The sequence below is a fragment of the Rhincodon typus genome, chromosome 3, assembly GCF_021869965.1.
Source record: "Rhincodon typus isolate 14 chromosome 3, sRhiTyp1.1, whole genome shotgun sequence".
Classification (NCBI taxonomy): Eukaryota; Metazoa; Chordata; class Chondrichthyes; order Orectolobiformes; family Rhincodontidae; genus Rhincodon; species Rhincodon typus.
The window spans coordinates 7,984,126-8,011,145 of record NC_063334.1 but is presented as its reverse complement, the minus strand read 5'-3'; the positions used below and the strand labels follow the sequence as shown (position 1 = coordinate 8,011,145).

Below are 27,020 nucleotides of genomic sequence, written 5' to 3'. Positions count from 1 at the left end.
TTAACGATAAACCTTCTCGAGTAGTGGGTAGTGTAGGGAGGCAACCTCTAAGTTGTAGCAGTGTTCTGTCCCTTTATTTTATTTTGCAGTAGTGAATGTCTACTTTCCAGTTGAGTGGGTTTATCAAGCCTAGGAAGTGATTCACAAACTTACAACCCAGAAGGAGATTGCTCCATTCTGCTGATTTTGGCCCTTCCAATGAGTAATAGTGAATAGTTCCAACTTTTCTTCTTTTTATCCTTAATTTATGGTGGCTGTCAGTTGTTTGTAGTTCTGAATTGTTTGCTTTGGCTGTGTTGGAATTTCAGCAAGTCTGATTTTATTTCATTTTGAACATTTACAGCTGAGATTAAGGATTTATTCAAATTGATCATTTACAGCAGCAAAAGAACTGTGTTGATCTGTTGTACTGCACCTCTGACATTTCTCATCAAATAATCCTGGCGGTTCTTTCACTGAAGTGCTTTTCAATGTTGGACATTAACATAAGCGTTATTTGTATCCTGGTACAAAGTCAACGTCTCTGAACAGAAGTCATCAAGTACAATCAGTCTGCAGTTGTTAACTGTGCTATTTGCAGTCAAGTAGAGTAATTTTATATTTGCATTTTTACAGATCAAACTAGTAAACTGAAGTATATTCTTCGAGATGCACGATTTTTCCTCATAAAAAGCAATAACCATGAGAATGTATCCCTGGCAAAAGCTAAGGTATTGTTTTGTGTACTAGATATTACTGAAATAAATCCAACTGTACTTTGCACAGCATACAGTGAAACTTAGTGTTTTAAAGTTGGATGTGTTTGCCTCCAAATTGTGAAGTTAATAAGTTTGGCGCGTAAGCTATCTAACACTTTCTGATTTTTTTGCATTCTCAATTTGAATGTTTTTAAGAATCAAGTTGTCTCTATAGTGTTCTACCCAGTCACTGATATTTGATGGTCATTGCTGTAACGTTTGAGCAGTCATTTTTAATTTGGATCTTGCACCTCATTAGCTTCAGGCCAGGTTGAGAGATGGCAGTTATCTCTGGTTTTGTTCCTGTTATGATACCAGCATTACCATGAATGAATTTGGCTTGAAAGGCAAAACTGAAAGAAGTGGTCTGATCCCTTCAAGTGGCTCATCTTGCAAAATTGAAAGCTGCCTTTTCTGCAAGTTAAATCTAAATGTGCCACATTATAGATGAGAACAATAGTGTGGGTGCTGTTCTGAGCCAACCATAAAGTGCGAGCTTTGTATAAGGCAATTGACATGAGACATTGCATAAAATTAGTGCAGAAACTAGTTACGTGATCCCATCTGTTCTAACCATGGTCCCTCAGTTTGGTTAACATTAACACTTTGCGACATGAATTTGTCGCAGTAGGACCTTGTGCTGCAGCTGATATAGCTTGATCATCTGATGTTGGCTTGGTTTGTAATATGAGAGTGAATGTTGCTCCGTTTTCATTCCAGGATTAGAGTTCTGTATTCGTTCTCCCCTACTGTCTACCCTTGGCCCACTAATTTGTGTACCTGTTGCAGATATTTAATTCTGGCAAACCAGAAGTTCCACATTCGAACATAAAGCTGTTCTCAAGCTTCTGTCATTGCAACCATCAGTTGCAGTGACTGTTTCAGTTTCTGGATTTTGAGATTTGAACTATTGTTTTTTTTCTTTTTGTCTGCCGTTTCTTTTGATCTTGCTCCTGTGCATTAAATATAACATACAAAATAGAGGGTCACTTCATTTAAAGTTTGTGTGTTTGTTCAGTTAACTGAGTTCTCATCACTTGATAAGCATTTTGACAAGATAGTGTGCTGATTGAAAACTGAGTAATTGACACTAACAGCAAAATACTTGTTTTCTTAATGGGAACCAAATAAGGTTTTTCAAAATAATTAAAGAACTGTGACAAAATAATGGAAGTATAGGATTATTAGTATTAATGGTATCCTTATGTTTCACATGAAAAACCTTTGAAGTAGGTATTATCAAGTGCTTACTGATAGCTTCGATAAAATATAAAACAAGACAGGAGTGTGAAAGGTAATTTACTTCATTTCCAATTTTTAAACAATTATCACCTTTTTTTTAGTTGACTTTATACTGCTGATATTCTACCAATGACTAAACTGAAAACTGGTTGCAAAATGGTATAGCCCTCGGAAATATTGAGACTTGATTTTGGGGGATTATCTGAAATTTTTAATTGTCCATGTTTGCAGGAATCAGGGAATGGGGACACATTACAGGAATTGTTTTGGCCAATCATTTTCCTGTTATGCTATTGGAATAGTTGCCAAATGTTGTGCCCACAGAGTTAACTCTCTTGCTGTCAACTTTGAAATAAATCTAAACGTTCATTGAATTACATTTCAGAACAAAATACTGCTGATGCTGAAAAGTCTGAAATGTAAATAGAAAATGCTGGAAATAATGAGCAGGTCTTTCAATATTTGAGAGAAAGAAATGCACAGCAGAAATCACAACCTGACATGATGCAGGGTCATATCATGAAACTGTAGCACCTTTAGAGTTGCCAATGCTGCTGAGTTTTTTCCCAGCAATCCTGGTTTATTAGTTCAGATATTTGCTGTTCAACTTGATGTTGACCACGCAGCTATTGGACAATTATTAACTTTAAGGTGTACTTTTACGCCCCCTCTTTTATTAGGGTGTATGGTCAACACTGCCAGTAAATGAAAAGAAGCTGAACACCGCATTCCGAGATGCTCGGAGCGTTATACTGATATTCTCTGTTCGAGAAAGTGGAAAGTTTCAGGGTAAGAAAATTATATTGAGAAATTGAATACTACGTATTTGTTTTCTTGATTAGTTCCTTTTGTGGGAAAACAATTTTCTAGTTCATCCAAAACATTTGAGCACTGCTGCAAGGCCAGCATTTATCGCTAATTCATTGATTCTGATTTCATTCTGTTTCAAAAATAGCTTGTCAGTGTTAATTATTGCATCACTACAAAACTTTTTGAACAATGTCCCCCTTTTAGCTAAACATTGAAGTTCAATGGCGAGAGTATGCTTCAGCAATCAAACCTTGTAAGGTGTGTTTTCTACCCTTGATGTTAGGAATTCCAGGCTTTGACCCTGCAATGATTACGTTTTCAAGTCAGCATGGTGTGCTTGGTAAGCTTAAAAGTCTGAAGGTAGATAAATCACCCAGACCGGATGGACTAAACCCCAGAATTCCAAAGGAGATTGTAGAGGCATTGCTGATGATCTTTCGGGAATGGCTGGAGTCAGGGAGGCTCACAGACTGGAAAATGGCTGATGTAGCACACCATTTTAAAAAAGGGAGGCAGAAGATTGCAAACTATAGGTTGGTTGACCTGACCTTGATCGTTGGTAAGATTTTACAGTTCCTCGTTAAGGATGGGATTGCTGAGGACTTGGAAGTGCTTGGTAGAATAGGGCCACGTCAGCACAGCTTCGTCAAGGGGAGGTAGTGTCTGACAAATCTGTTAGAATTTTTTTGAGGAGCTGACAAGCAAATGGACAAAGGAGAGCCAGTAGTTGTATTTATTTGGATTTTCAAAGGCCTTTGACAAGGTACTACACAGGAGGCTGTTAAATAAGAACCCATGGTGTGAGGAACAAGGTAGTTGCATGGATAGAGGGTTGGCTGACTGGCAGAGAGTAGGATAAAGTGGTGATTTTCAGATGGCATCTGGTGACTAGGCGTGTTCAGAGTGTCAGTTGTTGGGTCCACAACTATTCACATCGTACATTAACAGTCTGGAAGAAGGAACATACCATATGTCCAGTTTTGAGCTGCTAAGTCTGTAATGAATCCTGGAACTTTGGGTATTCGTAAAAGGAAGACTTTTTTGGCAAGAAGTCCTGCACCCGTGTTTTATCCCATTAAATATGTTGACAACCTGTACATCATGTTAGTTAAATTGAAACTTGGTCTCTAAGATTTTATTTATACACTTATTCCATGAATTCTTGTTTGTGTTAATTTAGGCTCAGGATCACTACAAGCCTAAATAAAATTTTCAAGCCCAGTGAGGCACTATTTGTAATTCCCATCTGACAGCACAACAATGATACACAGGATGACTGATGAAATTTGGTCTCGGTGATGTATTTATCAGGTTGAGAAATGTGTGCATCTGGTGTAAAGCCAGAATCAAACAGATTGTGTTCTTTGCTTGCTGGACACCAATCATCATTCCACTGATTCACAATTTGACAGTTGTGTTCATGATGGCAATATTGTTGACTTTTACTACATGTGGTATCTGGGATTGGGAGCAGTTTGTTGATAGTAAGGTGAAGAAAGATAAAACAAATTCATTCATTCCCCCTCCGTGTCTCCCTCGCCCCCGTATCTCCTTCCTTCTTTTCCCCCACCAGCACGCATGCACATGCGCGTCCACACACTCTTCAATGAACACTGGTCACTTAACATTTGTGCCTGCAGGTATTCAACTACAGCAAACTTCATAGAAGTAGCTTGGGATATAGAACCAGTCCTTTCTTGATAGACCACATATTTTCTGGTGGCTGACCTTACTGTAAAATATTGAATCAAAAATCATGCCTAAGAGTATAATAAATTATGCATAGCACCAGCATACACACATTTAGGTGAACAGGGCAAGTTAATTTTGTGTAGCTGGTTTTTTAAACAAATCAATTATTTCCAGGATTTGCCAGACTCTCATCAGAATCGCACCATGGAGGATCTCCAATTCACTGGGTACTGCCCGCAGGAATGAATGCAAAAATGTTAGGTGGTGTTTTCAAAATCGACTGGATTTGCAGGTATTGTCTACAGTTAAAAGCTACAACAAATTTAAAAAAACACTTTTCAAATGCAGATATTTGAGGTGCATCGTGCCAATGGAATGATAGTGTGTTTTAAGCAGCAATTTTCAATATATGGAATGCCTGCTTGCGTGTTCTTGATTACAAGTGGTTGCTTTGTGGGTGAAGAAAGGAAATTTTAAGGGGCACCATTTTCATAGTTACATGACCAGCATGGGCGAAGAAAGGGATGTTGGAGAGGGGGTGTAGGGCCCAAGCAGAGCATGTGTGTGGATCGGGCTGTGGTGTAGGAACTTGCAGGATGTCATTGCAGGGTTGGAGTTGAGGTGTGTTGTTGGGGAGGAGTTACTGCCGCGAAGAGGAATTGTTGGCTTCCATGGAAGTTGTGTGTAGTTGGGGTTAGAATGGTATGTTGTGGAGGTCAGTTCATGGTTATCCATGAGTTGAACTAAATTTTTAATCCTCTAGCTTTTCGCAGTCCTGATGTGCCGATTCCATCTACGGTGCGGAATTTACTGTGTGGCCATTGACCAATCTGGGCCATTGTCACCTAACTACTGTGATCTTTTGCTTTTATGGTTCAGAATTCTGTTGGTTTAGTTGACTTGTTGCCTGTGGTACTTGTCAAATATACTTTTAATCTTAATACAACAGCAACATGAATTTGTTTAATGCTTTTACCTTGCAAAGGTATTACTAACAGTCAATTGTGACATTGAGCTGCTTTGGAGGTATCAGGTCAAAAGACCAAGAACTTGGTCAAGGAGCAAATGGAGGTAGAGGGAATTCCAAAACTTGGGTAAACAGCTGTAATTGCCAGTGCTGAAACAGAGGTTATGTTTGATATGATGTTACAGACCATCCATGAAAACACTGGAATGTTTAAGTTCTGAACTAAAAGAAGAGTTATTTCAGCACCACTTTCTGGCTGTGGACCAGACTTTCCAAGGTGTAGCAATCTCATGCAGGTTGCCACTCCAGCCCCTTTTTTAAAACAAAACAAGGGACCTCTGCATTTCTGTAAGAAGATTCCACTCAGGGCTCCCTCAGATATGCAGAGGCATACCTCTATTTTGACACTTATTTTGTACTGCAGGATTAACAGTGTATTGCAAACCATGCCCCCTTTCACAGCGGTGAACTGTTAAATTCAGAAATTTAAAATTGCCGACAGCCATTTTGACTGCAAAACCGTAGAAGCATAAGCTAAATGTGATGTTACGGTGCTGGGCGGAGGGTAGGATGCCAGATGGGTAATGGAAAAAGGCACTGTTGTGTTGGGCTCAGCAGCAGTTGTAGAGGATTGTATTTGGCCCGTGGGATGTGTAGCTGGGTGCATGAGACGCAAGTATGGGGCCAGTTTGATAGTTATTCGAGGGGTAAACTGATTTAATAAGCTTATCTTTTCCTTCCTGAGTTTAGGCATAATGGAATTGTCCACCTGAAAATTCAATTTCCTGGGCAGTTCCATCGAAGTGAGCATGATAAAGATTCTGCAAGTTCCCAATATTTACCTCATCTACGCTGTCTAGCCAATGGGAAATCTGGACCTGTGTGATATTGTCTTTTACCCTTTACTGCCTTTGCCAGAGTACTAGGAGAGTCATTGCTCTTTGAATAGGAGCTTGAACACACCTCAATAGTTTGCCTCCTAAACATATGTTCAGTAATGTTTTATATTCCTAATTGCACCAAATGTCCTACGCTCTTTGTGTAGAATTTGGCATTTTGTTTCAGCTTGAGAAATTTGAGTTGGAGCCAACTATAGAACATAGAACAGTACAGCACAGTACAGGCCCTTCGGTCCACGATGTTGTGCCGAGCTTTTACCCCAATCCTAAAGTCTATCTGACCTCAACCCCTACCTTATACTATCATCCATATGCCTATCTAATAGCTGCTTAAATGCCCCTAATGAGGCCGACTCCACTACCCTCTCCGGCAATGCATTCCATGCCCCAACCACACTCTGAGTAAAGAACCTACCTCTGACGTCTCCCCTATATCTACCTCCACATTCTTTAAGACTATGCCCCCTCATAATAGCTACCTCCACCCTAGGAAAAAGTCTCTGGTTGTCCACTCTATCTATGCCTCTGATCATTTTGTACACCTCTAACAAGTCACCTGTCATCCTTCGTCATTCTAAAGAGAAAAGCCCTAGCGCGCTCAACCTTTCCTCGTAAGAGCTTCCCTCCATGTACCAAACCTAAATAAGGATAGTTACAAAAGAATGCAGACAGAATTGGCTGGAGTGGACTCGGGAAGGATGAAGCAGTTGTTGAAAATGGAAGATAATTTTAAAATAGTTCATGACTAGAAACCAAGATTTCGTCTTAAAATGCATTTTAAATAGATAAATGATTCTAATGCAGGTTCTGAGGAAGGGTCGCCAGACCTGAAATATAAACTGATTTTTAAAAAGTGTGGATTGGCTATGCTAAATTGCCTGTAGTGTTCAGGGATGTGTAGCTTAGGTGGGTTATAGGGGGATGGGTCTGGATGGGATGCACTGAGGTTCTGTGTGGACTTGTTGGGCCGAAGGGCCTGTTTCCACACTGTAGGGATTCTGTGATGCTGTGAATAATTCTAGGAAGGGGGTAAACTAACTGTGGTTAACAAGGGAATTTAAGGATCTTATCAGATTGAACAAAAAAAAAATGTAATATGGTAAAGATTAGTGGTAAACCGGAGGATTTAACCAGATTTTAAATGGGAAAGATCATCAACTTGAGACTTGATAGGCTAAATGGTCTGCTTGTGCTTCTGCGTCTTTCGGTCTTGTGTCCAAATGTGGATATGAATTAGCACAGAATTAGTAAGTAACTTGTCTCTCTTAATGATTTGAGGAGATCAAAGAGTGAAATACTATTTAAAGGATTAATGCAGTTATGAATTAAAAGTTGCATGAATGTCAGACTTGTATGCTTTGATCTGTTTGAAAGAGAGCCTGGAATGCTTACTAATGGAAAGGTATTCCTTTCCAGGCGTGAATTGCCATTCACAAAAACAGGGCATCTTGTAAATCTGTGGAATGAAAACAAGCCAGTTAAAATTGGAAGGGATGGACAGGTAAGTAGAACGTACTGTTTCAGATTTATTGCAGACTTTGAAATTGCTTCCTTTTTTTTAAAACTCTCTCATTGGGGCTGTCTTTTTTAGGAAATTGAACCTGAATGTGGCACACAACTTTGTCTTCTGTTTCCACCGGATGAAAGCATTGACTTATATCAGTTCATTCATAAAATGCGGCACAAGAGAAGAGTGCATTCTCAGCCACGATCAAGGGGGCGGCCTTCTCGGCGTGATCCTGTCCGGGAAGTGGGAAGGTTAGAAACGTTCTTTGGACTGATAGTAGGCACTTGTGTTGGAATAACATGATGGAGCACTAAGAGTCACCATTCATGGTACCAGCGATACAGAAGATCACTTTAGAATCCTCATGCCAAGCTGCATGGACTAGTCTGTGGCTTCAGTGAGGATTGCACAGTCTACCCTTGACAGCTGTGGGTGCTTTCGCAGTGGCTTTTCGTCTTCAAGAGTAAAAGAGTGGAGCCATACATGGTTAAAGCATAAATGTCCAGAATGAACTGTAATAAAGAAGTGGGGTGATCATATTACTGTTTCCAATGCATGAGTACAGAGTGATACATCCTGTACGTATACTGGGGTAGAGGGAGTTGAGGTATTGTATAGAACTAATTAAATTTTGTGGTAGGTGGAGTATAAATTTATATTTCTAATTTTTTTGCATTTATAATCTTGTGAAAGCCTTTTCTTTCAGGTGTATTCCTGTGGATAATAATGTGCTCTGGGACTTTAAAAGGATCAGTATTAATTTTGCAGAAGATGACATCTCATTTTGGGTTAAGTTATATTATCTTTGTCAAGAAGAGCATTAAATGTGGGACTCTTTCACTTGGTGAAACACCCTGGTCACCGTGATCCATACACGTATTGAAAGTATTCTTTTAAAAAAGTATTAGTCACATGAATACATTTCCATCAAGCTGCTGAGCTTCTGAAAGCATCCACGTGATTAGGTTTTTTTTAAAAAGGGAAAATCGATGGCCTTGGAGACCCGGCAACAAACCAGTGTGTGGATGTTGCTGAGTCAGTGTGCAGTCTTCCTAGATGTCCACAGTGCCTCTGGACTTTTACAGTTTGAAGCTACCTCATTGAGCAATGCTTATGAACAGTATACAGTTTCCCTCCTAATCCTGGGGGGAGAACAGGGGTGTTAACGCGGTGAAAAAAGCGGAGAATTTCAAAGAACTGATGTAACCACTCTGCTTAGTGCTTTTGCCAGTAGCCATCTATCAAACAACAGATTTAAACCTTTCAATACCCTTCACACTGTCAAAGGACTATGGATTGATTTAGTTTGCTGGGAATGCAACCTTTGACAAATGTTTCCTTTTATGAAAAGCACCTGTGGTAGGTAGAAAATAATTCAACAATGGCCCATTTCATTGATGTAGCGGACTGTCGATTAGGTAGGAGGATACCTGGCAGTGCCCCTCTCTTTGTGGCTATTATGGACTGTGCGGCCAGCTGTCTTTTGAAGTTATGAACCAAGGGGTTCACTGTGCTATTTTAAAGGTCTTTGGTGAATGGAATTTATTTTTTTTGCACTGGACTGCAATAGCATTGCTACCACAGCACCTCTACTCAGCCTGCCAGGCCCTCCTTTTATGTTTGTGGCTCACATCATAAGTCATTAGTTGGGACTGCTTTATGAACTTTACTGTCAAATTAAAACCTTCGTTGCGTGGTCAAAAATCAACTACAAGAAGCGGTATGTTCCTCCTTTAACCAGCATTTTTTATATGAACTTGCTGTTATTGCCCTTGTTTCATTTTGATGATATGATGAGAAAAATTCATTATTTCTTCACATGCGTTAATATGGATCAGTTTTTATCTTCCAAAATATTTCACTCTATGCTTACTCAAACCGAGGTAACCTGTTTGGATGCTGGTTTAATCAGCTGTTCCCTTATTACTAATGCATGCATAATTCTAAAACTTCTACTCTATTTATATAGTTAATTGGCATTAAATGTCAAATTCATTAGTTATGCTTGGATTATTTTGAAGCTTTAATGCAAGTTTTGGTTGATGTAGAATGTGGCTTTGCTATCCAGGATATCCTTTCTTGCATTTCAATTCAATAGTGAGAATTGATGTAGAATTAATGAATTTTTCTCACTGTGACAGCTTTTTAATGCTTCTTTTTTTTGTTTTATATATAAAAACATATGCAACAGAAAGCTGGAGAAAAGTCATTTAGTATGAACGTAATTGACATCACTCTTCCTGTTGACTTTGGGCTATTAAGGCATTTTATTTAAGGGTTTTGTGTTTTTCATGTTTTATCCCCATGGAGACAGTAGGAATTCAATGTGACTTTAAAGTGCACACTTGAATGAATCCCATTTATGAAGGATAAAATTCAATGTTAATGGTTTTTTTAAACCATTATTTATTAAATTTCCACATTTTATCATACAAATGTGAATTTTAAAACTGACTGCACATGTCCTGTTTAGCAGAAAGAGAATAGGGAAAGTTAAGCTTTTGATTTTGTTTTTATTAAACTGAGTTTAAAAAGGTTGTGCTCCAATTTGAAACAGGGTCTCATTACATCTTCCTCTTTGTGGGGATAAAATTGTTTGGACAGATGTATTTTAAACTGTAATGTTTGAAATGTCTATTAATCAACTGGAACCATTTGAGAATGAACAAAATGTGCACCCCTTTCATATTCATGTGGTAATGTGTATTTTTGCATTGCGACTTCCTGAATTTTTTTAAAAGCTTTCCGTTGCCATGACATACATAAAACAGAGCTATCATGAAATGCAGCTGATTACCTTTATGCACTCAAATGTTTGGTTGTAATTTTCTTGATTTTTTGAGATCTGAAAATCCAATCTTTAGAAAGTACCAGTAACTGTTCTGCACTCTTTAAAAATGAGAAGTTAAAGGTATTTTAAGCTTGCTGGTTTAATGCATTGTTTGCAAGACATGTAATGTGCTCTCAATACACATCCGACTGATCAAGCTGATGAACTGTTTCATCAGTGCAATTCATCTGATTACTTTAATGAAATGCCGGAGAAGATTCCATATATGTTTGCATTTCTTGATTGCTATTTTAAATTTACATTTGTCAGTTTTTTCAATTGTGTGCATCAGATTTGTTGTTTCATAATAATTTTGTTTACCTAATTTACGTAGGCGTCGAGCAGAAGAATTTGACTCATATAACACCAGAAAGAGACCAAGGATTGACTACCCACCAGAATTCTCACAAAGACCAGGTCATTATCTTGTAGCATATTGAAGTTTTTGAGTTAGAAGTGTGGCATTTGAATGAAATCTACCCTCACTCGTAACTGCAATTATATCACCTGCAGGTATATTGAATGGATACTGTACTAAGCAGTTGGGCTGTGTAATTGTAGTTGTGAGTCTGTGTATCTTTGAAAGTTTTCATTCAAACCATGCTACATTGAAACCTAATCAAATCACATTTCCTAATCAAAATACTACTCACACGTTCTAGAAATTTCAGGTAAGTGCAAGTGTGTATTGCAGTGTACAAGTTTCTCCTGTCCATTTCAGGTATGTTAGTGCTGTGATGATTCAGTACACTTGCCAGTTTGCATTGCAAATGGAGAGATGTTCCTCAGGTGCATCTATATAAAAGGGATAATGTCTAAAGAGGTCTCTTGTGGTTCAGCGGGAACATACCTGTGTCTGAGCTAGGAAGCCTGGCTTCAGGTCCCGCCTGCTCCAAAGATGTGCAATAACATTTCTGAACAGATTGATTGGAAAATACCATGGCATGGTGGTAGTGTCTGTGTCTCTGGATTAGGAGGCCTAAATTCAATTCACACCTGCTCCAGAGGTATGTCATAACATCTCTGATCAGGTTGATTAGAAAGCTAAATGAAAATACTGAAGATGACTCTTGGTGCAGTGTCTGAATTCAAGCCCCACCTATGCTGAAGGTGTGTATAACATTCCTGAGCAGGTTGAAAATGCTTCAAGCTGTTGGCAACAGATATGCGACAAGTTAGTCCAGATGTACTCTGTTTAATTCCTAAACCTAAGCAGTACAATCGAGGGACCCGAATAAATCAAGTACATTATATAGTACTGTGATTGCACTCTGTCCTAGTGATTTATTGATATAATGGGGGTTTACCAACTTGCTGTCGGATTTGAATTTGCTACCAGTAGTAGGTCCATCCTGAAAAGCAATTAACTGATACTATGTGGTGTTTAATAACAATTTGTATTTATATTGTTGGTACTGCAGATTATCATTCAAGAAGTGTTATCAGAAGAAATGTTACTGAGCCGTAAAGCCTGTAGGGCAGATGGCCAAAAGCTTGATTGAAGTACATTTAGAAGCTTGACTTGTGGAAAGGAAATTGAGGAAATTCCAGAGCTTGTGCATTGGAATTTGCAAAATGGTAGTTTGATTAAAAGCAGCACCAAAATTGGAGAAATGCAGTGAAAGGGCTTTGTGGTGATGTAGTACAGAATGATAATATTGAACTCAATGCCAATTCTTACCCTAAAGCTCAGCTGTGTTTTTTTGGTTCTTTACAAGTTAGTTATTCCATCCCTGCTGTAACTTACTATCATCCTTTCTGGCTGTGCAATTCTGAATATTTACTTTAGGAAATTACCTTAATTCTGTATCCTTTAGTTACCAACCATTTTGCTATTAGTAACATTGTCTGCTCCCAAGACATTGTTTAACAAGTAACCCTTACACAATTTGAATACTGTCATCAAACATCCCCCTCAGTTCTATAGAAAACAATCTGATTTTTTTGGCATTTTCTTCCTTGTATATCACTCAAAAATAAAATCATTATTATGGTCTGCGATTTTATTTACAAAATTTGTATGTTTGGGTTTTCAAATTGTGCTGTACTTTTCAGAGGTACCACATTACAACTTTGAATATTTTTTCAACTAAGGCATGTATCACTTTGACAGATGCCTGATTAGCTGCTTATACATGAAGTGGATTAAATGTACAGATCCTACGGTGTGCCAACCAAATACTTTTGGAAGTCTTATTCAGGATGTATACTGAGAGACGAACATTAATGAAACAATGCTGCAGCTGTTTTATTTTTGTCAGTTGCAGTCATCCTTGTAGACTTTATATGCTAATGCTTCTTTAGTGGAAATTTGTATAAATTTATATTAAAATTTCCAAGTGCCGCATAAAATTCATTTTGGTCAGAATGAGATGGGTATGATCAATGCCCAAATTCCAGAAATAAGCACTTCCAGTGCAGAAGTTTTATCTCAAATGTAACTCCAGACTACTTGATGCCAACTTGGTTCTGCTGCAAAAATTAATAAAATGCTTCAATGAACCTTTGTCATAGAACACGGAATGGAAGAATTTTCTCATGGTTTACTTTTTTAGTAAGGCTCTGTAACTATAAAGGTAAAGTTGCCATAGTCTTACTAGACAGTAGAATTGCTCATTCGTAGGAGAGAGACAACTGGTAGTGGTTTAACAACAGAATCACCACCCCTGTCTTGGCATCACTCTGCATTGCAAACCAGCTGTCCAGCCAACTGAGCTAAACCGCCCCATAACTAAAGCCATAATGAGCAATGTGAAGTGCCTTTACCCTTATTTCATTTTTGAGTTTGGCTAGCTTGAGACTAATTTGTGAAGGAATTTGGTGTTTAAAGCATGATTGCATACTTTTTTTGGCAAATTTTGATTGGATCAGTATAACTTGGAACATCAGTGCAGAAGCTCATATGAATAAGCAGCATGTAAATTGGTGGATGAAAAGCTTTAAGAAAATATTCTTACCTTACACAAGATACCTTGTTTGCAATCCCCAAATCTTAATTAATATTAACCTTGTGTTTGGTCAAGTTTATTAATCAATTACTTGTTAAAATATTATTCCAAATGCCATTGCAGCCTCTCACCATGAGGGGTCAAAGGATTCATCAATTTGTGTAAAGTCAAAGGCAATTCATTCATTGCTTACAAAAATAAGGGAACTTGTCCAATGGTACTGTATTCGATTGAATGGGTGTGTTCTAAGTGAGAATAACGGCATTCCATTTGTGTGGTTGTAATTTTACAGAAATGAATGGCATTTCTCCAACAACGCATGATTACCTAAAATTACTGTTCTTTTCCCCTTCTATGAACAAAGTTTAAAAACAATTGTGCTGATTAGTTTAAAACAGTAAGTTAATGCTGTTTCACAAGGTCATACTGGTTTGGCAATATAGGCATATAGTCATAGGTTTGTTTAGAATTTCATTTTGGAAGCTGAAAAATAATCTGTTTAAGCAAGTGACTAGAAGTCCAAAAAGCACAGAACATAGAAATGTGCAACACAGGTCCAGACCCTGTGGCCCACCATGTCTGTGCCAATCATGATGTTGTTTTAAACTAATCCCATTTGCCTGTGCATCGTCCTGTTCATGTCTCTGTCTAAATGCCTCTTAAAAGTTGCTATCCTATCTGCTTCTACAACCTCCCCTGCCACCATGTTCCAAGCACCTACTGCCACCTGTGGGGCAGGGGGAAGAAATTCCCTTGCACGTCTCCCTTAAGCTTTCCCCGTCACCTTAAATCTATGCCCCCTAGTATTTGATATTTTCACCTTGGAGAGAGAAAGGGCTATCCGCCCTGTGTGTGCATCTCGTAATTTTATATACTGCTATCAGGTCATCCTCAGCTTCCCACCTTTCTATTTATGTCATTCTATTTTTCTTTATGGCTTGATATTCACTTACCAGCCAAACAGCAGTTTCTTCTTGTACAGTATTAAAAGTAGTTTTCACTTTACGGAAGTATTTCTTGAAAATTATCTTTAAGTTTTTAATACAAAAAGCTTTGACAAATGAACTTTTTTCAGCAATGCTAACATGATTTAAGGTCAGGGCTGCAAATACTTTCCTTGTTTGCTTTTCAGTTTATGTCAGGCAATTATGGATTAACGGTTTTCTCTAAGTGATTTTTTTCTTTCTGAATCTCTACGTGTTACAATAACATTTGTGGATTATTTTTTAAATTAATGAGGCTTAGCTGTGTTTGAACTGAAATGAGTGTTTCCTTTTTGGTAGATGTGCTTATTATAGCTTGAATCACACAAGATTCACAACATCTGGACTTGACACTTTTATAGTGAAAACTGGATTAGGCATGCATGCATCAGATGATCTTTGTTTCACTACCTTGTTTCTGTAATTTTAAATTTAATTTTGAGAGTTGAAATATGAACAATTTTCTGCTAATGCATAAGATGCTCTACTGGGGTAGATTGGTGAGGAGCAAGGGCATTTTGGCATTGTATTTCACGCAAACTGCCATTTCTTGAGTTGAATGGTATCTGTACTAAAAGAATGCTGCACTTGCAAAAGATAAGTGATTCAGCACAAACGGAACCATGGACATGTGTTTATTTCAAAGGGTTTGAATTGGATTATTGTAATGTTGACCTTCTGCTATGCTTTGAAAGTATTTTTCATTAAGGGAAAGAGCATACCACAAAGCTTTAATGAATTTCCATGATTGCTCAAATATTGGGTTCATCATAACCACCTATGATTTTACTTCAGCTCTCAGCTGTTAAATTATTCCTGATTGATACCCACCAAGGTTGTCAAAACTCACTGCTTAAAACAAAATTAGGCCAACGGCAATATGAACATTTCTTGCAACCACTTTCCTGTGTTTTCCTGCAGCCCTTGATTTTCCCTACTGATGAAGAATCTACCTATCTATCTCAGCCTTCGATATAAACAAGGACTTTCTGTGGCATGGAGTTCTGAAGACAGCCCCCTCAGACTTGTCTCAGTCTGAAATTGTGGTCCCTTAGTTCATTTAGAGACTGTGCCCTCTAGTCTTAGACTCTCTCACGAAGAGGGAACATCCTCTCAGTATTTATCCCAAGCCGCCTCTTAATCCTCTATGCTTCAATGAGATCACCTCTCATTCTTCTAAACTCCAATGAGTAGAGTCCCAATCTATTTAACCTTTGTTCATAAGACAACCCTCCATAAGAATACTAGTGAACCTCCTCTGAACTGCCTCCAATGAAATGATATTTTTCCTTAAATAATTGAACTAAAACTGTTCAGTGCTCCAGATGTGGTCTCACCGCCAGCTTGTACAGTTGGAGTAAGAATTCCGTATTGTACTCCAATCTCCTTGAAATAAGGGCCAATATTCCATCAATCTCCCAAATGACCTATGTGCTAGCTTTTTGTTTCATGCACGATTACCCCTAAATCCATTTGTGTTGCAGCTTTCTGCTGTTTTTCTCTATTGAAATAATCCTTTTGACTTATCTTCCAAAATTGACAACTTCAAGTTTTCCCACATTATACTCTCTTTGCCAATTTTTTGCCCACTTAACCTATCAGTACCTTTCTGTAAACTGTTTGTGTCCTTCTCACAACCTGCTTTTCCACCTTTTTATTTGTGTTGGCTACAAATTTGGCTACAATTCGTTTGTTTCCTTCCTCCTAAGTCATTAAGATCTGTTGTAAACCGTTTCGGTACCCTGTTAAGTGTAAGGGAAAAAACACAAATTACCTGTAGTCTTCATCCATGAGCAGTTGGTTTCCTTTTGAATGCAAATATGTTGATGGATTTGGTAGAAACTTCAAACGCGTTAAAAATAAATAACCTTTTGAAAGAGTTGCCTTAGCAATATTAAATGGTATATCCAAACATAAGTGATGAAAATGTTAACTAGCATGATCAAAGGTTGTTAACAAGAATTATGTGCCTTGTGCAAGAGTTTTGTTAATTTATAGATGTTATAATTTGATTTCTTGGACACACTTGGAATCCTGAAGGTTACTGACGCTTTTAAAAATATTTTTAAATGCATGCAATTCCTTGCAGCTTTGTTCAAAAAAAGTAGGAGTTTCTGTACTTCTGATTAAGAATATTTTTATTCAGATTTTAACTGTACTAATTAAATAGTTTCTTGTGTAAATGATAATTGCACAAAACGTTTCTTGTTAATATGTTAATCTTTGGGCAGGATACATGAAGGATCCACGGTACCAAGAAGTAGAGAGGTAGGTTATTTAAATGAAATATTTCACACATTCATGTTTTAATTTCACTTGAATCAATTCATTCATAATTTCAGAACTTTATATTCTTACAGACGATTTTCCGGGGTTAGACGTGATGTATTTCTGAATGGAGTAAGTAATTTTCTTTCACATTTGTATTAGTGCATTGGTATATGCATTTCAAAGCCTGCTTTCAATCTACAAGTATATCTTTTATTCACAGTCCTACAATGATTATATGAGGGAATTTCATCACAGCATTGGTCCACCACCACCTTGGCAGGGAATGGTGAGTTGCAAAGATATGCTCTGCATGGTAGAGGACTTTTACCCATTGTTGTTTTGTTATTTAAATAACTGGATTAGTTCGAATAGGTAATTTTATTTGCAACTTTGCATACTCTGTCTTCTGTCTTCCACAGCTGAAAAATGCTATTCTCTGTGGTCAAGCACCAAGCGTGGGATGAAAGAAATTAAAAAAAACAAAAATTTGTAATTTTTGTCTTGCAACCCACTTTGTCTCCATGCAATTGTTCTTTTTTTGTTTGAAATGCCAGTTTATTAAATGCCTGCACATCACAAATCTGTCTGGGTGGTAACATGACCAATATTTATAGCAGTGTCTGCACATTTTGGAAGTTAAGTTGTCCTATTTTCTTTTCAGTAGGAGGGAGATAAAATGTGTGACTGTTTTGGGACTGAGTATAATTGGCCTTGAGTCTGAGTATCCTATGCTCTTGGCAGCATTGTTGTTAAGCTCCTTGTGATTTCATTGTGGTTGTGAGCACTTTGTTAGTTCAACAGTGGATAAACTGAATGTGTCTTTACAGTTTTAAAAAATCAGAGATATGGATGCTCATTTACACTTTACCTTTGTAATTTACAGCCACCTTATCCCGGTATGGAGCAAGCTCCACATCATCCTTATTATCAACATCATCCTCCACCACCTCAGGCACACCCACCGTATTCTGGACATCATCCAGTCCCACATGAAGCCCGATACAGAGACAAGCGAGTGGTATGTACTGTAGGCGCACCTTGTGCAAAATTATTGCAGGTCTCTTACTGATTATTGCAGTGCCAACTGATCCCATGTTCAAGTGTTACTGGCCCTATTAATTTCTGTTTGAGTAATAATAAATGGTATGGGGAGATGGAAATACTGATGTTGCATGAGATGTAGGAGCAGAAGTATGCCATTCAGCCCATTGAGTCTGCTCTGCTATGCAGTAAGAACATGGCTGATCTGATGATCCTCTTTCTTGTCTTTTGCTGATAACCGTTGATCTTTTAATGATTTAGAAATCCATCTGTCTCATTTGGGTATACTTCACAACTTCACCCTGGCAGCCTTCTGCGATAGAGAATTCCACAGATTCAGTACCCTCTCATAGAAGAAATTCCCCATCATCTGTCTTCAATGTGTGACCCTGTATTCGAGATTATGCCTTTTGGTCCTGACTGTACCATAAGGAGAAACAACCTTTCCAGATCTACCTTGTCAAGTCCCTCAGAATTCTTGTACATTTTGATAACATTATGCGTTATTCATCTAAATTCCAATGGGTACAGGCCCAATGTACTAAACCTCTCCTCAGTTCAGTCCTTCCATACTTTGTGAACCTTCTCTGGGTTGCCTCCAATACCAGTATATCTTCCTTAGGAAAGGGGCCCAAAACTGTTCAAAGTATTATGTCCTTGTGTAATTTTAGCAAAACTTTCTTATCTTGATATTTGATTCCCTTTGAAATAAAGGCCAGCATTCCTTTTGCCCTCCCGATTACCTGCAAAACTTTGAATGCTGGCTTTTTGTGATTCATGCATGAGGACTCCCAAATCCCTCTACTGTAGCTTTATAGTCAGTGTCATACAGCGTAGAAACAGGCCCTTTGGCCCACTGTATCTATGACAGCCAACAAACATCAAACTACATTAATCCCAATCACTTGCACTTGATCCATAGTCTACTATGACCTGGCATTTTAAATACTTGTCCAGGTGCTGCTTGAGTGTTAAGAGAGTATCTGCCTCCAAAACCCCTTCAGACAGCATGTTCCATATATCTACTACCTTCTAGGTGAAAAAATTTGTTTAGATCTCCTCTAAATCACTTACTGCTCACCTTAGAACCAAATTAGCTATCCACCTGTCATCTGGCACTTCACCTGTGGCCAGCGAAGTATTAAATATATCCACCAGTACCCCAGCAATCTCCTCCCTTGCCTCCTGTGGCAGCCGAGAATACATCCCATCAGGCCCTGGGAATTTGTGCATCTGTATATCTGCTGATATATTTAATACCTCCTCCTTGTTAATATTAGCATTTTCTAGAACCAACTGAAATCCCCAGCTATAATGTTGTCTCTGAATACAGATGTAGTCTTTTAAGACCTCGCTCACGTCCAGTTGTTCCACGCACAGATTGCCCCTTTGGTCTCTAATAGGTCCCACTGTTTCCCTGGTAATCCTTGTGTTCTCAATGTACTTACAAAAAGCCTTAATGTTCCTTGATCCTATCTGCCGAAGATATTTTGTAGCTTCTCTTTGCCCCCCTAATTTCCTTTATAAACAACACTCTATACTTTTGAAGGGCCTCCCCTGTTTTTAATGCACTGTACCTGACATACAGTTCCTCCTTTTTCTTTATCAAACTCTCTGTGCCTTGACATCAAGGGTACCCTGGATTTCCTGCCCTTGCCCTTAATTCAGTGCCTGTGTTCCTATTGTCTCTGTATTACTTTTAGAAGGTTCCCGCTCCCCAAATGTATATTTATGTGCAAATAGCTGCTCCCACTTGATTTCCCAGATTCTGTCTACTGATACTGAAATCCCACACCGCCGCATACACCCAGACACAGATGCACGGGCACAGGGACAGGCAGCGGCTGCACTGTCTGTATCCCTTTCTGTAATGACTTTGAAACTTAGAAGTTATGGCCTCAATCCCTAAAATACTGTATCCCCACTTAAACCACTTGACCAGCTTCATTTCACAGACTTAGGCCTAGCATTGTCCCATCTCTGGTAGATGTATCTATCTACTGGCACAAAAAAGCTTTAAAGCGGAAGTCCCCTAGAACTATAAACTGTTTTTCTTAAACCTTTGTGTGATTTGCCTACATGTCTGCAGCTCATCTCCATCTGACTATTCGGAGACCTGTAGAATAATCCTTGCATGATAGTCCTTTTCTTAATTCTTCTTTCAATCATGTCTCACTGGTTTCAACAATATTATATTCCTATGCATTGATTAATGCTCTTAATTTCAACCCCCTTACTGGTCACACTCCTTGCATTAAAATAAATACATTTTTAGTTTTTTAGAAATTTTGCTTTCAATGTGCCTTATCCCGCCCATGTCTTCTCTGCCTACTGGGCTGTTTTAGCATTTCTTCTATATCTAATTGGATTTGCTGCTGACTTTTACATCGACTCTGCAGTCTCACCTTACCAGATTAGTTTCAAACTTCTGAGCAGAGTGTTGGACCCATTCTGGTTCAGGTGCAACCCATCCAGCTCGCACAGATTCCATCTACCCCAGAATATCTAATGATCCAAGAGTCTTAAATCCTACATCTTCCCTTTAGTCACATGTTAATCTGACCTATCTCCCTGTTCCTGTACTCGGCATGTGGCACTGGAAGTAATCTGGAGATTACAACCTTGGTGGTCTTCCTCTTTGATCTACCAAACTCTCTCGATTCCTGCTGCAGGATTTTTTTTTTTTTACAGCCCGTGTTGGTACCACCGTGTACCATGATTGCTGGTTGTTCTCCTTCCCTGTTCAGAATGTCCTGCAGCTGCTCTGAAGCATCCCTGACCCTGGCGCCAAGGAAGTAACATACCATTTGAGAGTCTCATTTGCTGCCACAGAACGGCCTTTTGGTTCCCCTTACAAGCAAGTCTCCAATCTCCTAAACTTCTCCCAGTCCTTTTTCCTCCCAGGCTGTGCAACAAAGCCAACTGCTTCTACTGGTTTCCCCTGAGAGGCAATGACCACACCCCACCCCCAACAGTATTCAAAACTGTACATCAGTTTGAGATTTTTTGGGCTGGGTGGGGGTGGGGGTAGGGGTGGTGGTGGTGGTAGTCACAGGGGCTCCTGCACTACCTGGCAATGCTTACTAGTGGTTCTGGTGATCACCCAATGCCTTTTTGCCAGTGTAGCCCTTAACGTGTGGTGTGATCGCTTCACTAAACATGACATCTATGACTTCCTCAGCATCATCAATACTCCATAGTGAATCCGTCTGCAGCTCTAGCTTTTCCATACGGGCAATCGGTTGCAGCTGAACGTGCTTCCTGTATATGTGGTCACCACAGACACTGGAAATGTTACTGACTTCTCATAGTTTGCAGGAGCATTCCATGGGGCTGAGTTCTCCTGCCATTGTGAACTTTACCAACTATAAACAATAAAGTCATTGTCATACAGCACAGAAACAGACCCTTCGGTCCAACCCGTCCATACCGACCATAATCCGAAACATAACCAGCCCCATCTACCTGCGCTTGGCACATTTCCCTCAACTTTTCTTATTGATGTACTTATTCAAATGGTATTTAAACGTTGTTACTGTACCCGCATCTATCATTTCCTGTGGAAGTTCAGTCCATACTCGAACCACTGTGTTCTGAAAAAATATTGTCCTCATGTCCTCTTTAAATCATTCCTCTCACCTTAAAAATGTGGCCCCTAGTCTTGAAATTCCCCACCCTAGGGAAAAGACTCCTGCCTTACAGACACCTTATCTATACCCCTTGTGATTTTAAAATCCTCTATAAGGTCAATCCTCCTCAATCTCCTACGCTCCAGTGGTGGAAAAAGACCCTAGCCCATCCAACCTCTCCCTATAACGCAAACCTTCCATTCCTGGCAACATCCTGGTAAATCTTTTCTGAACCCTCTCCAGGATTAACAGGGTAACCAGAACTGAACACAGTACTCCAGAATAGGCCTCACCAACATCCTGAACAACCTCAACATGACCTCCCAACTCCTATACTCCAAAGGTCTGAGCAGTAAAGGCAAGCGTGCTAAATGCCTTCTTAATCACCTTGTCTACATGGGATGCAAACTTCAAAGAATTATGTACCTGAACCCGCAGGTCTCTGTTCAACAACGCTACTCTTTTAGTTGTATAAGTTCTACCCTTCATTGTTTCTACCAAAATGCAATACCTTGCATTTATCCAAATTAAACTCCATCTGCCACTCCTTCGCCCATTGATGACTATTTCTGTAATCTTCGATAACCTTCTTCACTATCCGTTATACCACCAATTTTGGTGTCATCCGCAAACTTACTAACCATACCTTCTATATTCTCATCTAAATCATTTATATAAATGTCAAACAAAAGCAGACCCAGCACCGATCCGTGTGGAACACTGTTGGCCACAGGCCTCCAGTTTGAAAAACAATCTCAGCAATTTCTGAAGAAGGGTCCCGACCCAAAATGTCAACTTCCCTACTCCTCTGCTGCTGTATGGCCTGCTGTGTTCCTCCACACTGTCATATCAGCAATTTTGTATCTGGCTGGTAAGCTCACTTTGAATCCCATGTGGTCTAACTTTACTAATTGGTCTACTATGTGGAACCTTGTCAAAGGCTTGACTAAAATCCAAGTAAACAACGAGATAACAAGGTGTAGAGCTGGATTGAACACAGCGGGCCAAGCAGCATCAGAGGAGCAGGAAAGCTGACATTTCGGGCCTACGCCCTTCTTCAGAAAATTTTCTGAAGGGTCTAGGCCCGAAACGTCAGCCTTCCTGCTCCTCTGATGCTGCTTTGCCTGCTGTGTTCATCCAGCTCTACACCTTGTTATCTCAGATTCTCCAGCATCTGCAGTTCCTACTATCCAAGTAAACAATGTCTATCACACCGCTTTCAATCTTTTTGGTTACTTACCCAAAAAGTCAGTCAAGTTTGTGAGACTTGATTTCCCTCGCACAAAACCATGCTGACTATCCCTAATCATTCCATGCCTCTGCAAATCAGAATCACCTCTGACAATTTACCCATCACCGAAGTCAGACTCTCAGGTCTGTAGTTCCCAGGCTGCTGCTTGCATCCCTTTTTAAACAAAATGAAAATCTTGGCCACTCTATGGTCGTGTGGCACCTCACTTATAATTACAGACGATGCAAATATTTCTGAAGGGGGCCCTGTAATTTCCTGCCTAACTTTCCACAACATCCTGGGATACACTACATCAGATCCCAAAGATTTATCCACCTTTATATTTTCTAAGACTTGCAGCACATCCTCTTATTTAATATGAACTGTTTTCAGGACATCAATATTTATTTTCCTGCGTTCTCTAGCCTCCATTTCTTTCCACACAATAAAAACTGACCCAAAATATTCATTTAATATCTCTTCCATCTTCTGAGGTTCAATTCAATGACAACCTCTTTGATCTGTGAAGGGCCCTACTCTCTCTAGTTGCTCTCTTACTCTTAATGTGCTTGTAGAATCTCTTTGGCTTCGCCTTTGTAGATAAGGTTAAGGATATCTGATACCTCCTCCTGTATCTTCCTGGTTTCCCTCCATATTATTCAAGAGATTCATTTAAACCTAGTTGTCTATATTTAATATGCTTTTTTAAATACTTGACTAAAACTTCAATATTTTTTATTCATCCATTGTTCCCTAATCCTGCCAGCCTTATCTTTCACTCTACATAATGACTCTGAACTCTCATTATCACACATTTAAGAGTGTCCCGTTTGTCAGACGTTCCTTTACCTGCAAACAGTCTTTTCCAAACAACTTTTGAAAGTTCTTGTCTCGTACCATTAAAATTTGTCTTGCTTCAATTAAAATGTTTAACTTTTATTAATGGCTTATCCTTTTCCATTAAAACCACTGGAATTATGATCATTAGACCCAAAGTGTTACCCTACTACCACCTCAGTCACTTGCCTTGTCTTATTACCCAAGAGAAGGTCAAGTTTTGCACCATCTCTAGTAGGAACATTTGCGTATTGATGAAGAAAATTTTCGTGAATGCACTTAACAAATTCTTCCCCAACCAAACCTTCAACATTATAGTAGTCCCAGTGAATGGTTGGAAAATTAAAATCCCCTATTATTAAAATCCGCTGTTATTCTTACATATAAGTAAGATCTCTACATTTTTTCTTGAATTTCACTGACTGTGGGAGAGGGGAGCTATAATACAAACCCATTAAGATGGTCATTCCTTAGTTCTAATTTCAATCCATATACTGTTACGGGACAATTTCTTACAAATACCTTCTCTAGATACAGCAGTAATGTTTTCCTTAATCAAAAGTGCCACCCCCACCCCACCCTGCCGTCTTGCCTCCCATTCTATCCTTCTTATAACATCTAAAACCCGGAACATTGAGCTGCCAGTCCTCTCCATCCCTCAGCTCAGTTTCTGTAATAGCTATGACATCCTAATCCAATGTTCCCAAACATGCCTTGAGTTCATCAGTCTTACCTGTGAGACCCCTTATGTTAAAGTAAATGCAACTTAATACTTCACTGTTACTGCTTTCTATGACTTGCTCTTGTCTGTCTTTTCTAATTACCTTGCTTTTTCGGATTCAGAATCTTTCTCATAATTTTTATACTAATAACACTACTTACCCCATTCTGTAATTGTTCACAGTCACCCTTAATAGAACTAGACAATCTCCCCGCTTTCCAGTTGCCCATTTCCATCTGGATTCTGTCAACATTTCCTGAAGACCTAAATAGAGAGCATAGCTCTCTAGCAAGGACTGAAACCACATAAAGGACTCCCTTGTTTTTGCATTAACTCAGTGATATTTCAGTACCAGACGCAAAAATCTTTCTGAAACTACCTATAAAGAAGTTATGTTTATGGTTCTAATTACTGTGATTCGTGCTCTCCAGTTAGATGCTGGAGTTCTTAATTCTATCACCATTAGCTGAAAGAACCACATGCAGTTCAGATAAACACTGAATAAACGTGAGTGGAGGAGAAACCAGAATGGATTTAAGCTCATTGAATTCAGTTGTTGTCAATTTGGAAATTTAGGCACTTGCTTTGTTTTTAAAAATTCATAAGATTGGGGAGAAATTTGGAGAAACATTGCTGTTAATTTTAAATATTACTACTTGAAGCAAGTATATTCTTTTCACAAGTTAGGTTTCGTCAGTTAAGAAATTTATTGGTGTTGACTCCAGTCGCTTATCTACCACTAAAATGGGCTTTTAAAAACTGTAAGGAGATTTATCAGTGATATTATTTAGCTTTCAGTAAACTATGCCCCGTACTTGTGGATCTATGATGGACCTAACTAGAGTGTTTGGGGTGGTAACTCAAGTGTATTGCCACCTTTACTATGTAAATATTTACTGCAGTATAAATCCAAACATTGCAGCGTATATTTGAATACAAACAATGTTTTGACTAAGAACTTTTAATCAGACGTGCTGTAGCTGTAATACCTTACGCATCGGAAATATTTACCATTTTCATTCATTCCAATAGCATGATTATGACATGAGAGTGGATGACTTCCTTCGCCGCACTCAGGCAGTTGTTACCAATCGTCGAAGTAGACCACGGGAAAGAGAGAGAGAACGAGAAAGACCTCGAGATAGCCGTCGCGACAGGGAACGTGATCGAGGCAGGGAACGTGAACGAGAAAGGGAGAGGATGAGAGAGAGAGAAAGAGACAAAGAACGAGGAAGATACAGGAGATAACTCATTGGCTGAAGAAGCACTGCCCATTTTATTGTGTTTACAGTAGCAGAAAGGTGTTTAGAACTGTTCCTTTTTTATTTTTATTTTTTTAAGTTAAATTACATATTGGAACTTATTATGACCCTTGTACATCTATTGCTTTCATGCATGTGAGACTATATCAACTGAATTTTGAACCCAGAAGCACAGATTTTTGTAGAGGGATGTTTCAGGGGGAGGGGTGTGGTTTCTGATGACTTACTGTCATCTGTGAATGTTAATGTCTAATCAAAAATATTTGCCCTCTGTTCAGTTGAAAGCTGTGAGGAACAAATCTGCACTTCGCGTAGACTTTGTTGTATGTAGTTGCACATGGATTAATGAGAAAAATATTGCTGCTAATAAGTATGCAAGTTAAGTATAATGGGCTGATTGTGTGACCTTGTTATATTGTAGCAAGTAACTTTTTTTTTTAAAACTCCATTTAGATTTCAACGTTTTTCATTGTTAATGATGAAAGCAATATTCAGACACTATTACAATCCAGTTTTAACTTTTTTAACAGAAGAAATCCCTTGCTTAATAGCATTTAATCAATGCTAAAGTTCATTATTTTTCTCCCAAAAATTAAAAAAGCACGCAGTGGCCTGATAGATTTACTGTAAGTTTATGGTAGAAAATTGTTACATTACCTTTAACTGCTAAACTTTTGTACAAAATAAATGAGAAAACTGATCACTTTCACCGTGTGTTGCTTTATTACATAAAGAAGTGGTGTTGAAGAAAGTGATTATTACTTCCTTTGTACTTTCTGATGTAAAGTAGATAATCAGATAATGTCTTTTGGTATGACAATGTTTCATGTAGATAGTCTGGACCAAAATTTCTGAATTAATAAATTGTTAACTGCGCTAATCTTATTTGCATGTCAAAGAAGTTTGGATGATTTTCGTTTCCTAAAACATCCGCACATGAAGATAGATAAATTGTTAACCTTAAGATTTTGTTCTTTATGCTTATGATTGTAATAAGACTTCTCTTGCTTCAAATTTAATAAATTTACAGGCTCTGGACTGTTCCCTTTTGACATTTGTCTCACGTTCTATGAATGTGAATTCTCCTGCACTGGAAGGATCTCATGTATAGTGATGTAATGTTACAGTTGAAGGATTTGCTGGTCATGTCTTGGGGAAAAAATGGAAATAGAATGTTTGTCTTGTTATAGTGAGGTTCCATTACAGCATCAGTCCTTTTAATTGTCTTGAAGTTATTGTTCCAAAACTAAACAAGTGCAGAATATCAACTTAAGATGTGAAAGTGGCTTCGGTTTAAATTCTTCAACATGCCATACTATATATAATCCATATGAAACTTTTAAGTTCTGGGAACAAACAATGACATTGTATAAAAGGTGCACTGGGTGTAATCAAATTTGTGTGTCCTGAGTC

At 38.6% G+C, this 27,020-nt stretch overlaps 1 protein-coding gene across 4 annotated transcripts in view; it reads left to right on the top strand.

Moving 5' to 3' along the window:
• Window positions 1–26,659, top strand: part of ythdc1 (YTH domain containing 1) — a 47,656-nt gene extending 20,997 nt beyond the window's left edge. For 2 of the 4 annotated variants that reach the window (XM_020514632.2, XM_020514627.2), the window contains 11 exons: window positions 616–710; window positions 2,660–2,768; window positions 4,656–4,773; window positions 7,764–7,848; window positions 7,939–8,105; window positions 11,019–11,101; window positions 16,847–16,883; window positions 16,976–17,015; window positions 17,107–17,172; window positions 17,770–17,904; window positions 25,378–26,659. In XM_020514632.2, coding sequence (XP_020370221.2) covers window positions 616–710; window positions 2,660–2,768; window positions 4,656–4,773; window positions 7,764–7,848; window positions 7,939–8,105; window positions 11,019–11,101; window positions 16,847–16,883; window positions 16,976–17,015; window positions 17,107–17,172; window positions 17,770–17,904; window positions 25,378–25,593 — 1,151 coding nt within the window. In that variant the 3' untranslated portion in view covers window positions 25,594–26,659. Of the gene's footprint in view, window positions 1–615; window positions 711–2,659; window positions 2,769–4,655; window positions 4,774–7,763; window positions 7,849–7,938; window positions 8,106–11,018; window positions 11,102–16,846; window positions 16,884–16,957; window positions 17,016–17,106; window positions 17,173–17,769; window positions 17,905–25,377 lie in introns of all 4 variants that reach the window. The other 2 variants (XM_020514631.2, XM_020514626.2) reach the window with 1 other exon arrangement.
• Window positions 26,660–27,020: the final 361 nt, after the last annotated feature.